General features: G+C 36.0%; 1 protein-coding gene across 1 annotated transcript in view; it reads left to right on the top strand.

The window, feature by feature from the left end:
- The window catches only part of PRKN (parkin RBR E3 ubiquitin protein ligase), a 674,995-nt gene that overhangs the window by 196,577 nt on the left and 465,575 nt on the right, over positions 1-12,843 (top strand). The window contains exon 3 of the mRNA XM_071430404.1: positions 12,167-12,404. Within this exon, the coding sequence (XP_071286505.1) occupies positions 12,167-12,404 (238 nt within the window). The remainder of the gene's footprint in view (positions 1-12,166; positions 12,405-12,843) is intronic.

The raw sequence follows: 12,843 nt of genomic DNA, 5'->3' as shown, positions 1-12,843 counted from the left end.
GTATGATTTTTAAAGACTTTTGGGTTTTTTACATTAAGCTTTATGGTGCAAAATTCCACAATTTTTATGAGTGCCTTGTGGCTGTATCTTAAATGGTGATAAATAGCAACAAATGCTCTCAGGCAGCTTGCATTCAGAGTGTGAGTGTGCAGCTTGCTGGAACTTGAATACATAGCTTGGGTGCTGCATCTCCAGAAGCAGCTAAATCAGTGCTAAAATCTGAAGAGATGGAGCTCTAGCCCTGCAGAGGAATCTCTCATCCTGCTTGTTTTGTGTGAAAGCCCCATCCCTCCATACCTAGAAAATAATATTGAACTGGCAGTACCTTGTGACAACCAGCATCCAAAGTCTGAAAATGGATCCTAATTATTTCCAGACAACATTGCAAACTTTCACCCAATTTGTTTCTTCCTCCCCTTCTCAGTTAATGGACAGTGAAAGAAGCAAAAGAAAAAGTAAAAGTAAAGGAATTCTTGCTGGTTGAAATTTACCTAAAGGCATGAAAGCCCTGGGTGCTCTGAAGAACTGTGACTAGAACCCAAGTAAAATCAATTGGAGTCCCGTATTTAAATTAAAAAATATTTCTAAACATTTCAGAGATAGAAAAAGAAATAATATATTTAAATTTGCACATTTTAGCTTCTCTCCTTTGTGTTTAACTTACAGAAATATACCAGCCTTGAATAAGGACAATTCCTTAATTTGGTGGAAAAACGGGGAAGCTCCCAGATCTCTGGCACTCCATATACACTCATATGTTTCCCCTGCATCTTTTGTCCTTTGAATTCCAGTGGCAGCTTATTTGATGAAAGGACATTTTTTTTCTATACTTATAGAGGGTTTTAGCTTTCTCTCCTGTTAATTGCAGCCAGCCAAGTTTAGCATCATTCAAATGGACACTGATAAAAGCATGCAAAGATAAGCTCCAGATCACTCTTAACTGCGAACTTGTGAAGACACACATGCTGTCATTGAGTTTCAAAACTTTTCTCACTTAAGGCAATGAGAATGAAAACAAAGAAAATTAAAAAAAAAAAAAAAAGGAATGTGACTGTGTTTTATAATTGGCATAAATGTTTTTAGTCCTTTTTAAGAGGGACCTAAGTTGAGTCTGGACAAGATCAAAGAGTTTTAGGAAGATGAATTTGTAGCGTCCGTACTACAAATTGAATGTTGATTCTTGCAGGAATAAGAGGATTGTCACCTTTTACTTCTCAGTAAAGTGAGAATTCCAGGACAGTTAAAGCTGATCCCTGACTGAATTCAGAAAATGTTCTAAGACCATGAAACCGTAATTAATGCTAAGAGGTGCTCTGAGGGTAAGGGGTGCATCTTGCCCATTGGAGCATGCATCCAGTCTGATAAAAAGTGTGCTACGAGGGACGGTGCTTGCTGTGTCTCATGACAAACCCTGTCACATAGAGCTAGAAGTTGTGCTGGTACTCTCTCTGCTTTCTCTTATTGAAGTGTGACAGTCATTGGCTTTATCTTGGATTTTTTTTCTGCCCTTTATTATAAGGCTGAATAACCTGTTTTCTGGCTTTAAAATGTGTCTGTACTGTACAGCTTGTACATCTTTAAGACAGAGATGATTTACAAGTCCAGACTTACAAAGCTTAATTCCCATTGCTAAGGAAAGTTCAAAGGAGTTTATATCCTTTCTTGGCACAATTGTTAACAAGACATTTGTTTTTTTAATGATAGATTTTTTAAATTGATTTTTAGTGGAGCTAGCCAAGCAAACCAGGTCTGATTCTCTGGGGAAAGCCCTCTGATACACTACCAGGTTTTACCTGATACACCAGCAGAAAATTAACAATTGTAAACCTGTTGAATCTCCACGCTCTAGGAAAAAATGGTCAACTGATCTTTTAAACAGAAGTGGTTTAGTTTTGAAGAGAGGACAGCATACAATTGCTGATCTTCATTTAGTTATTTTAAGGTACTTTATGTATTTCCTTTACTCTCTGTAAATGTAGGCAAGTGTAACTTCCAGCAAATCACTGCACAGAAGTATGCAACTAGACAGCAGTTGTGGCTGTTTTAATAAAGCTATTACCTTTAATCAGCAGTAATACCCCCCTGTGAAATAATCTGAAATGTGGCTGCTGATGCCTTTGATGAGAGCTCAGAATCAGAAAATGAACATGTGTCTGGACTAGTGTCTTAGTTTGGAATAGGGGTCAACTTTTGGATTAGATCTCCTTATCATCCCCATTTACCATGTTTTAATTGCATCGTAGGAGCATCCTCAGAGCAAATAAAGTAGACGCCTTTTGATTGAAACTAAACAGGGAGATGAATTTCAGAACTTCATTTATAAAAGTTGCAAAAGAGAGCCAAGAGTAGAGGTAGACTAAACTCAAAACATCCCCAAACTTTATAGTTTGTATGTCAGATTCTTGACACAAACCATTTTGCTGTGAAGAGCTACTTCTTTTGGTCTGCAGTAGTTGGTAGTGCAAATTAGGTTGCTTGCTTGCCTGTTTGTTTACTCAGACAAGCCTGACAGGCTTGGAGAAATCTCCATCTCAGTAAAACTTAAAATTTTTGAAACCTTGGCACTTCTCAATTTTACAGCATTTTTTCCTTCTCCATGAATGCTCATAGACATTCCTCCTGCATGTGTTTTCAGCATCCATATCTTGATCTGAATTGAAATGACACAATTTCTCATCCAAATGGGAAAGTCTTCATATTCCAGATTTTTTAGCAAAGAGTTTGGACTTACATGTGACGTGCCTATGAAAAGCATATGCTGTAAACTGAATGTATGCAGAAGAATGCTATGATACAAAAATCTTCAAAGTAATTTTCAGGAACCTGTGAGTCTTAATAAGCTATGTTTTTCTAACTAAATCTGAATACTGAACCTCTCTATCAGCACTTAATGCTATATCATTGAAGATTTCTGTATCAAAATTGAATTACCTCAGGGAAAAATTGAATATTTTTTTTCTGGGGATGGGTAAAAACACACTCTTAAAGCAGGTTTTTTATTTTAAACTGTTTAATGGGTCATAATTCTCTGGTTGTGATGTTCAAAGACATCTTTCGTCTGTGACTCAACAAGGTGTTCTCATCTCCCTTTTATAATGCTATGTTTAATATATATGTTGGTTATTTAGCAGAATCAGTCTGAATTCATTTATTGTCATGTCTTCCATTTAGGCCAGATGTTTTTTGAAAAAAAATCACACAGGTTACTTAGAAGTATAGAAACGATCTTTTCATTTGAATATCAAATTTTAATTATTTCTATTATATCTTCATAGCATTCACCTTGTTTCTATCAGTGTGTAATTATGATTTTGGCTGGGATAGTGTTCATTTTCTTCCCAGTAGCTGGTGCAGTGCTGTGTTTTGGAATTAGGATGAGAATAATATTGTTAACATGCTGACATTTGAGTTCTTGCTAAGGAATGTTTCCACAGTGTAAAGAGCTTTTCAGCTCCTCACCCCACCCCAGCAGTGAGCAGGCTGTGGGGGCAGAAGTAGCTGTGAGGAGACACAGCCACAGAAACTGTCCCAAACGGTACAAAGGGATATTTCACACTTGATGGCCTCTTGTATCCACCCGTATATAAACAAGGGGGAAAGCTGGCCATGTGCTGCTGCTCAGGAACTGAGCTGCATCCATTGGGGGGTGGTGAGCAATTGTGTTGTGTATCACTGGATTTATTATTATTGAGGTTTTCCCCCTTTCTTTTCTGTCCTCATAAACTATCTTTATCTCAACTCAGAAGTTTGACTTTTCTTCCCAATCTCACCCTCCCATCCCACTGAGGAGTAGGGTGGGTGCAGAGAATTGAAGGAGTGGCTGTGGGATGTTTAGCTGCCTGCCAGGCCAAACCCCAACATGAGTGTTCTCCCTTTTAAAATTAGGCATGATTTCATAAGGGGTGGGAATAAATGAGGTGACAAACTCTGCCCATATGTACTGGGCACAGGGATTAATTTGTTGTAAGAGTGCTTTCTGATATTGCATGGATGCCCCATTAGGGATTGGGAAGAATCTATAAACTGTGTCTTCTGTAACATACCTAACTATATGTCTGGCAAACTAGTCCTAAAGTAAAGTCCAGTTGGATGTGTAGATGTGCTGCACATTATTGCACTGCACAGATTTTCCAGCATTATCCTGCTGGGATATTTTGGTAGGCATAGCCCAAAAATCAAATCTAAGACCATTTTCACCTGTTATAGAAAATGCTAATTTAAAAGCAAGTCTTCAAGTAAAATCAGGGAAAGCTCTGGAAAATATTTGATGTCTTGTCTGTGTGTATACTAGGAATTTAAGAAGTTACCAAGTAGGGCCACATAGGGTGCTCACTAGGCTTTATTTACAGCTGCTCTCATAGCAGCTGCTCAAACTGATATATAGATGCATGAACTGGGACAAGTAGAAGACCAAAGTGTTCCTTGGTTTGGATGTATACCAGTTGCTGGCCATAAAGCATGAAAAAGGCATCTGTGAATGACTAGTTGAAGTAATTACAATAAATATTTATAACTAATAAACTTTTGACACTCTAGATAATAAATTCAGGAAAAATTTGCTTTCTACAGTGGAGTATTTACAACACATAGGAATTCTTTCAGAGTTCTTTGGAGAAGGGAATTTTCCAAATTCATTTCTGCAGCTTTCTAGCTGCTGAAGTGCCCCATCTGCATGAGAGACTACTGAAGTCTTTGAAATATTTTCAGAGTTCTGGTAGTAAGTGACTCTTCAGTTTTTCAAATAGATTTCATGTCTCAGTAATATCTTGACACTTATTAGGTGTCAGTGTGAGGCCACTTTTATGCCTGTTCCTCACATACTCCCTTATACTTAATGGATGCCTTCAGTGAAGACACAGAAGTGTAAGTAGATTGGCACTGTCTGCCTTGCTGAGATAAACCTTCTCAAAGAAAAATTTAAGGGGAAAAAGGAAATACAAATTAGATCTTATGTTAGTCAAATAACACAAAGCCCACAGTCCTGAGGCCATGCTGCGCTCTGTGCACTGTGAAAAGGGCTTCCTTATGAGACCTTTTTGGGGCACAGTACCTTTTATGACCGTTTAACCCAGGCCAAAATGTGCCTAAATGTAATTCATTCAAGCATTTTATAGAATACATTTGTTACTTGTTCTGTTTCAGTGTGGCTTGAGAAGAAATTAGAGCAATGGAAAATGCAATCTGTACATTATAAATAATAAGCTTTCTGTTTTTATGTTTACAGCTGGAGATAACATGTTTAGAGAGTATAAATTCTTTCAGGTAGTTCAGTGTGGAAGATGGAATAACAATGAGGTGCACTCAACTGTGTTTAGGAGGAAAACAAATGGTTGTGAGAACTTAATTGTATTCATTTTTAATATAGCATTATAAGCGTCTCATTGTCTTATTGCTTTCTAAACAGGCATCATAATAAATGGCGGGTTATAAGTTTTTCTTTCTGCACAATATATGAAATTACAAGAAGGGAAAAGTTTTTCATTTACTGAGAAAAGTTTTATGTGAATTTAGTGTTCATTTGACTATTTCTCTTCCATTTTATATTGCATGATATGTTCTTAATGTCACTGTGGAGATACTAATAGCTTTGTAAACATAATATCAAAAAGTTTGGCTGCCTTCTGGGTCTTTTGTAGATCATTATGCAGAGTTTTGAAGGGAATAACAATTATCTAAGCAGGTATTTTAATGTTCAAACTGTCTCATGTGCTGCCAATAAAACATTTTTATTTGTTAGAAGGGTTCATATATCTTTCGGGAATTCGTGCTAAAAGATCTACATTCAAGAAAAGTTATCACATTAATGATGTCATTTTATTAGTAATGCCATTTAGAAATATGTATATAGCATTGCTAAGGTCTTAGATTGTGTACAAAAAGTAATAACCCTGCAACGTTCCTAACTGAGCATTAACTCTGCATTCCCTCCACTGAGCTAGAAATTAGCATTAAATTTTTCTGTTATAATGTGAAAAAGATGGAAATGAAGCATGAAGTGATTTGTAAGTGAAGGAAGAGGGGGAATTCTGACTTAGTTGAATACATTTCCATTTCCAGCAAATTATTAACTCATTAAGGGACTAGACAGTATAAAATCCTGTCTTTTAGTTCTCTTTAAAGAGTATTATTCAGAGCAGAACCTTTGTAATAGATAAACTATTGTCTTTGACTGTAAATCAGGGGATTTTATTTTTGTAAATGCTAATCAGGACTTCTTGCTACACAGAGGGACCACTGGCTGAAGGAACTGTAGTAAATCCTACAGTATGTACTTATTTCCCCTTGTTCAACATCAAATGTTTTCTTTTCTAAAAAATAACAAAATATAAATTTGAATGTGTCTGAGTTAACTCTTCTGCTAAGTGAAGGGTTTTCTGCCTTTTCATCACATTTATTTGAATGTGTGGTGTTTCCAATAAATCTATTTTTATTGTGTATCTATTTTTATATATGTATCTATTTTTCTTTCTACTTCTAGGTGTTGCTTAGAACCACAATATTCTGAATGCTAAACTAGAAGAGTAGTGTATAACTCTGGTAATGCTGAAAAGGTGAACTGAAATCAAATATAGATGTATTCCAAAGCAGCATAAAAGAGCAAGCAGTTTCTGATTGCTGGAATTTAACTGCTAAGTGGTCCATGTAATTTAGGCCTGGTGGTGCACTGGCTTTTTCCCTTGCCCCATGTGGAGCAATATTTAGTTCACTGCCACTGAGCAGTCAGTATTCACACAAATGGATGGTGATATCAGATCAGAGTGCTGATTTGCTTCATAATTTTAACAGTGCTTAATTTTCCCTTCAGGTTTCCCCTTGCCATGACCTGCATAAGATTCTCTGAGTCCAGAAGCTGATTTTTCTTTCTATATTAGCTGATCAAATAAAAGATGTTAAGTCTTCTTGCAAATCTTCCTTCCAGTTTCTTAAACCGACATGGCTTAACAGAATATTATTGCTATATCTGTGGTTTTTATTTTAGGTAGTCTCCACTCTCAAATTCATTATATACCTGCTAATATACCATTCACTAATATACCAGCTTTAGCTTCCTGTGTAATAAAGTGTATTATCATGGTGTTGCTTTCTTCTTCTTGCTTTTTTGCATTCATTGTGATCAGGGGAGGAAACAGTTTTCCTCTTCCAATTGATTTTCTTTTTGTTTCTGCTGCCTTTGAGACCTGAACTCTGTCCTTGTGAAAGGGTTACAGCAACAGTTGAGTAAGGCTTGCTGAGCTTTTTTTTCTCTCTCTTCTGGGAACTTCATATGCTTATTTGTCTGTTTTGAAGGTCATCTTTAATGTCTCTGTACATTATCCTTGAAAAAAAATATTTTCCCAATAAATTCAGTGTGTAATCTACACTTTTACATGGGGTCCCATTGGTTTGAAAAGATGTTTAGTGCTGTTTTTAAGAAGAAAAAAACCCAACAAAACTGGAAAGCTAACTTTTTGGGTTTGGTTGATCATTCATAGAAAATACCTTTTCTTGATCATTGGCTTTATGTGAATCTCTTAGGGAATGTCATCAGGCAGTCCGTTTAGATCTGCTTGATCTAAATAGGCAGCAATTAGACAATTCCACTGTTACTGTATCCACAATAGGCCCCAGGGATTCATGGGTAAAGGTGTGAATCTCTAGACAGCATAAAAGTTGGAATTTCCAACTGAATCTCAGGTGGAGTGTGAAGGATTTTTCTTTGTGATTGATATGCCATAAAAAAATACCTCAACACCTTAAAACTCCAAACTCATGGTTAGCAGGAAATGGAAATGTATCAAATTCATTTTCAAGGCAAAACACCACAAGCTTTTTTATGTGCATGTTCAAAACTTCAGATTCAAACTATTTTCTGCTCTAATGTTTCTTTAAATAAAAAGTTTCAAAATTACCCGTATTGCACTTCAGAAAATATGACTTCTCTAGTGGGCTTTATACTTGTTAGATTGAGAAAATTCCTTTCAGTATTGGTATTGCTACCCAAATATGTTATAAAGAAGATATCAAACAGAAATCTGTCAGAACCACAGAATGGTTTGGGTTGGAAAGGACAATAAAGATTATGTGGTTCCCATCCCCTCACAGTGGACAGGGATGCCACCCACTTGATCAGGTGGGCCCAGCCAGCCTGACCTTGAACACTTCCAGGTATGAGATACCCACAGCTTCTCTGGGCAACCTGTACCAATGCCCCACCACCCTTTCAGTGAAGAATTTCTTCCTGACATCTAATATTTTTGTTTAAAAATGTTCCCCATTGGCCTGTCACTCTCTGCCCAGTAAGTCCCTGTGGTTTTTGGTTTTTTGTTTGTGGGTTGGTTTTTTTTTTTTTCCCCCCTAAGTCTACTTCAAGTACTGAAAGGCTGCAGTGTGAGGTCTCCCCAGAGCCTAACAAGAGGATTTCAGAGTAACTTAAACACAGTCATCTCTTCCCTTTTCATAATTTATTTCAGTCTTCCCAGCTGACCTTCTAGTTAGCTCACTGCTCTCAGCAACAAAGGATATTGTGTTGTTCATTTAGGATTTGCTGATTCAGCCTTGTGAAATTCAACTTGAGAATTCAGAAAAAAGGAAAAAGGCTTGAATGAAAAAAAGTTTTAATTTTAATTTTCTCTGCTATGAATTAATTTTCCCAAGTTGGCCAAAACCCATTTTCTCCAAAGAACCAGTCCTTATTACTGAGTTTCATAATTTTTTTGATCGACTCACTTCCCTTTGCTCTAGTGAAAGATACTTCACAATCTAGTTTTATACACTTGCAGTTTTTCCCATTGGAATATGGCACACAAGCATTAATTTGAATCAACAGATAAGACAATATCTCTAGAATCATTAATAATAGATATACTTAAAAGCATTTTTCCTGAGGCGTAAAACAAATACACGAAGGAAACAAAAGTGACATTGACATAAATAATTGTATCTTACAATAGTAACCTAAGGCACAACCTAAACTCTCACAGAAACAGCTAGAATTCTACCTCTTTCTCAAAGAAGCTGCAGACTTAGCCCATCTATTGTCCATGAAATGTAATCTGCTATAAAGCATGAATCACCCATATTCCGGGAAATGCTTGGTTATATTCCCATCCAGATCTCTCCACAATTAATGTATGATGACAACTCTTTTTATTTTTTTCTTGTACTGTTTTATCGCTTTTCTTACAAAGGTTGAGGATTACTTTCCTCCTTTAAACACAAGCCAAATTCAGTTCAAATGTACTCAGAAAAACATTACAAAACTGATGCTTTAGGATTCTATGTTTGTTATTGCTCAGTGGCTTCCATGTGAAATCTACACAGGCTAAATATCAAAGGATGTTGTGTCTTTCTCCTACCTGCTCTTTGAAAGTTATCCTGATATCCACTAATTAAGCTTTCCTGAGACCATTATCTACACTGTCATCATCAGTAGTGATGTTCAATCTGTGAAAGCTTGTTTTTGTTTTAGATAAAGAGATGGAAGAAAGCTCAGATACAACATGTTCATCTGTCCTCTTAAAATTTTATTAAGGGAAATACCAAAAACCACTATTGCTATGGTCATATACAGAATCACAGAATATTCTGAGTTGGAAGAGACCCAAAAGGATCGTTGTGTCCAACTCTGAAGTGAATGGCCCACGCAGGGATCAAATCCACAACCTTGGTGTTATTTGCAGTGTGCTCTAACCAGCTGAGGCAATCTGTAGAACTGCCTAAAGTGCAAATTTTGCAGCTTTTTCTGAAGTATGTAGTTCTTGATATTGCTGAAGAGAGAATAGATGGAGTTCTATTTTGTCAGCCTTTCCATTGTTTCTGAGCTAACCACAAAGCCTTCAGCTTGCAAAAAGAACCTGGAAAGGACTTACACTTTTAAAAGATCAATTGATATACCCAGGCAAATAAACATATACAGCAGCCAAGATCAAAGAAGAATGGTTGAAAACATTCATGGTAGAATTGTTGGGGAATTCTGTTTTGTTTAAGTAGTGCTTTCCATCTCTTTTATTCTCTCATATGCACTGTCCCCACAGTGTGATTGTAGCAAAGCATCAGATAGTGAGCTGAACCAGGAACTGAGGCAAGATTTAAAAAATAAAAAACAACCTACTGAAAAGGACAGTAAATATTGAGAAAAAAATGAAAGGCAGAACATTGGCTGCTTAAGCAAGCAAAACTGCTAGAAGAGGTGATCATTAAAACAGAATATGACTGATTGACAGTTTATTAGGGGTTTCTGAAGTCGTGAGTTTTTGCATAAATACCTATTTCTCTTTTTAAACTCTCACTGTAACTGAGCAAATCACTTTTGAGCTCCTCATTTGCCTAATTATTAATTTCATTATTAATTTCTTTTAGATGAATAAATTCTTTAATGCTGCACCGTATTCTTAGTGGAAGAAGTTTTAGAGTGACAGACAGGTTTTGTATATTGTGTTAATGAATTGAATGATTGAGCTATTTAAATGGATCTTGTCAAAATGCTATGGGCAACAAGGGGTAAAAAAAAAAATAGGAGAGACTTTTAATGTCAACATGATCTTTTAAGGTTGAAATCTAATAATTGCTTTGATTGAATATTAAGACTGCAGTGTCCTTGCTCTAACAAATATCTGCTGGCTTATTACTGCTTCACTAAGGAGAGACTGTGTTATTGAAAATTCAATTAAAACAAAACAAAATCAAGATTTTTGTCCTTTAAATTACATTGCATAAAAAGAAAGTGTGGAGGGAGAAGTACTGAGAAATAATGTAAGAGCATGAAGGAAAACCACTCAACATAAAAGAGATCAGAAAAGAAGAGGTAGAAGAGACCATGGGAGAATGAGGGTATAAGGAGCACTAAAATATCTGTAAAGGAATCTTTTGCAATTAAAGTGGGTATAGTATTTGCATATACAAATGACAATTGTTAAAAATTGTGTAGATACAGAGATCAGAAGATACAAATGTAGATACAAATGCATCAGAACTCTTTCTGTTTCTCCCAAATGGATTCAACAATCTGTCTTGACATTTCACAGCAGAGATGGCCAACCTAATGATGCTACAGAGAGTTAGAAAATTAATTTTTTGATAGACTACCCACTTTCTGTGTAGGCTGATGCTTATGTTCATTCATGACACTGAAGAATTAGGTGTGGGTCTTCAGAAGGTATCACTGAATAAAGAACAATTTTTCTTGCAAGGTGTGTTGTAGAAAGATCAGTACAAGTCCTTTTGGAAGAACTTTGTTAATGATAGGTCTTCCAAAATCTCTGTAAATTCTATTTCTTACATAATATTTTGCTTTTCTGTTCTGTATTGTGAAAATGCTGAACAAGGTGAAAATGCTGAAAGACATCCTTATTTATCATGTATAAACCTTTCACAAGATCCTTATTTACCCTGCTATTTTCTAAGACACACATTCTGGAAAGACTGTCTAAGAATCACCTCTGGTGAGGACAGAAAAGGAGGAGAAGCTTCTGAATATGTGAGACCATAAAATGATCTCATTTTGGACTAAATGGCTGGCAGTTCTTCTGTTTTATCATGAATGGTCACAACAGTCGTGAGATCTTCCACAGGCTTTCTCTCAAGTCTATCTAAAGTCAACAGTTGAATTCCTTTTTTGGAAAGAATGGAAAACTCATAATGAGTCTACATCTAAAACCAGATTTAAACTAAAAATTACATTACAGAGAAGAAATAGTATCACTCTTCATCAGTAGCATCATCTTTCCTGTCCCTGATTATAAAAATATTTTAGAGTAGCTTGTTCATGAACTCCCTGTGATCATCAAGTTTGACCCTAAATTGTGACATGAAGAGTGTGTTTCAGCACTATCTCTGCAAATGCCTCTTAAGTTTTGAATATTCTTAGTGCTTGATTTAGTAATGCTCCCTCTGGAGATTTTTTACTTTGTGCCAATGAACCTGACTTATTTAGAGCTGTTGGCTCTGGTCCACTATTTCTTTGTTAAATGTTTAGCACTTGTAAGTGTTGTGACCCTTTTGGCAATGCAAGTAATCCTAATTCCAGCAATTTACACTTGTCACTTTGCTTTAAACTCCATTACTGCACACTGAAATTCTCCACAAAATGGTTTGGAAGTCATTTAACAAATAACAAATTGGAGATAGAGGGATTTTGTCCATTATGTCACAATTAATTATTTATCACAATTTTGGTTTTGTGTTACAGAACTGTGACCTGGCCCAGCAGAGCATTGTTCATATTGTTCAGAGTCCACAGAACAGTCAGAACAAGGAGAAGACAGAGCATAGCTGTGTTGGAGGTGTTCTAAAAGCCTTGAAAAGAGAACCTGAGAGTTTAACTCGCATAGATCTCAGTACCAGCATCCTCCCATCAGTCTCTGCAGGGTTGGCAGTTATTCTGGATCCTGGAAAAAACAGTGTTTCACTTCCTGCTGAAAAATCAGGTAATTTGGTGACTTAGTACATTTCAATATACATTTTTAATGTGTTTTTTTCTTTCTTAGGGTGAACAGTTCTAGTTCCATACCACAGGGGAAAAGCCCCCAAAATATATGGTTTATTCTATTTATTAAACAAAAAATACAACAATATTAAGATGATAAGCATCTGATGTGTCTTCTAGAAAAATAATTATGCTTTGTGGATAAAATTAGTGATTTCTTGTGTTGCTCCTGTATCTAACTTGTATTATGCTCATATTTTTATAAATTATTATAAGATTGCAAAACCTCCAGAGGTCTATGAGAAAGCAAAATATAGTCTCTGTAAAATTTCCATCATAGAAGTTTCCTTAACTAGAATGTTGGGCAGCTTATGCCTTCCAAATGTGCTTAATTCCCAATCTGTTGGGATGCTTTCATATCCATACATTTTATAAAAAAT

The sequence above is a fragment of the Agelaius tricolor genome, unplaced genomic scaffold, assembly GCF_023055355.1.
Source record: "Agelaius tricolor isolate 1412-34295 unplaced genomic scaffold, bAgeTri1.0.p SCAF_1, whole genome shotgun sequence".
Lineage (NCBI taxonomy): Eukaryota > Metazoa > Chordata > Aves > Passeriformes > Icteridae > Agelaius > Agelaius tricolor.
This window is presented reverse-complemented; position numbering and strand designations above follow the sequence as displayed.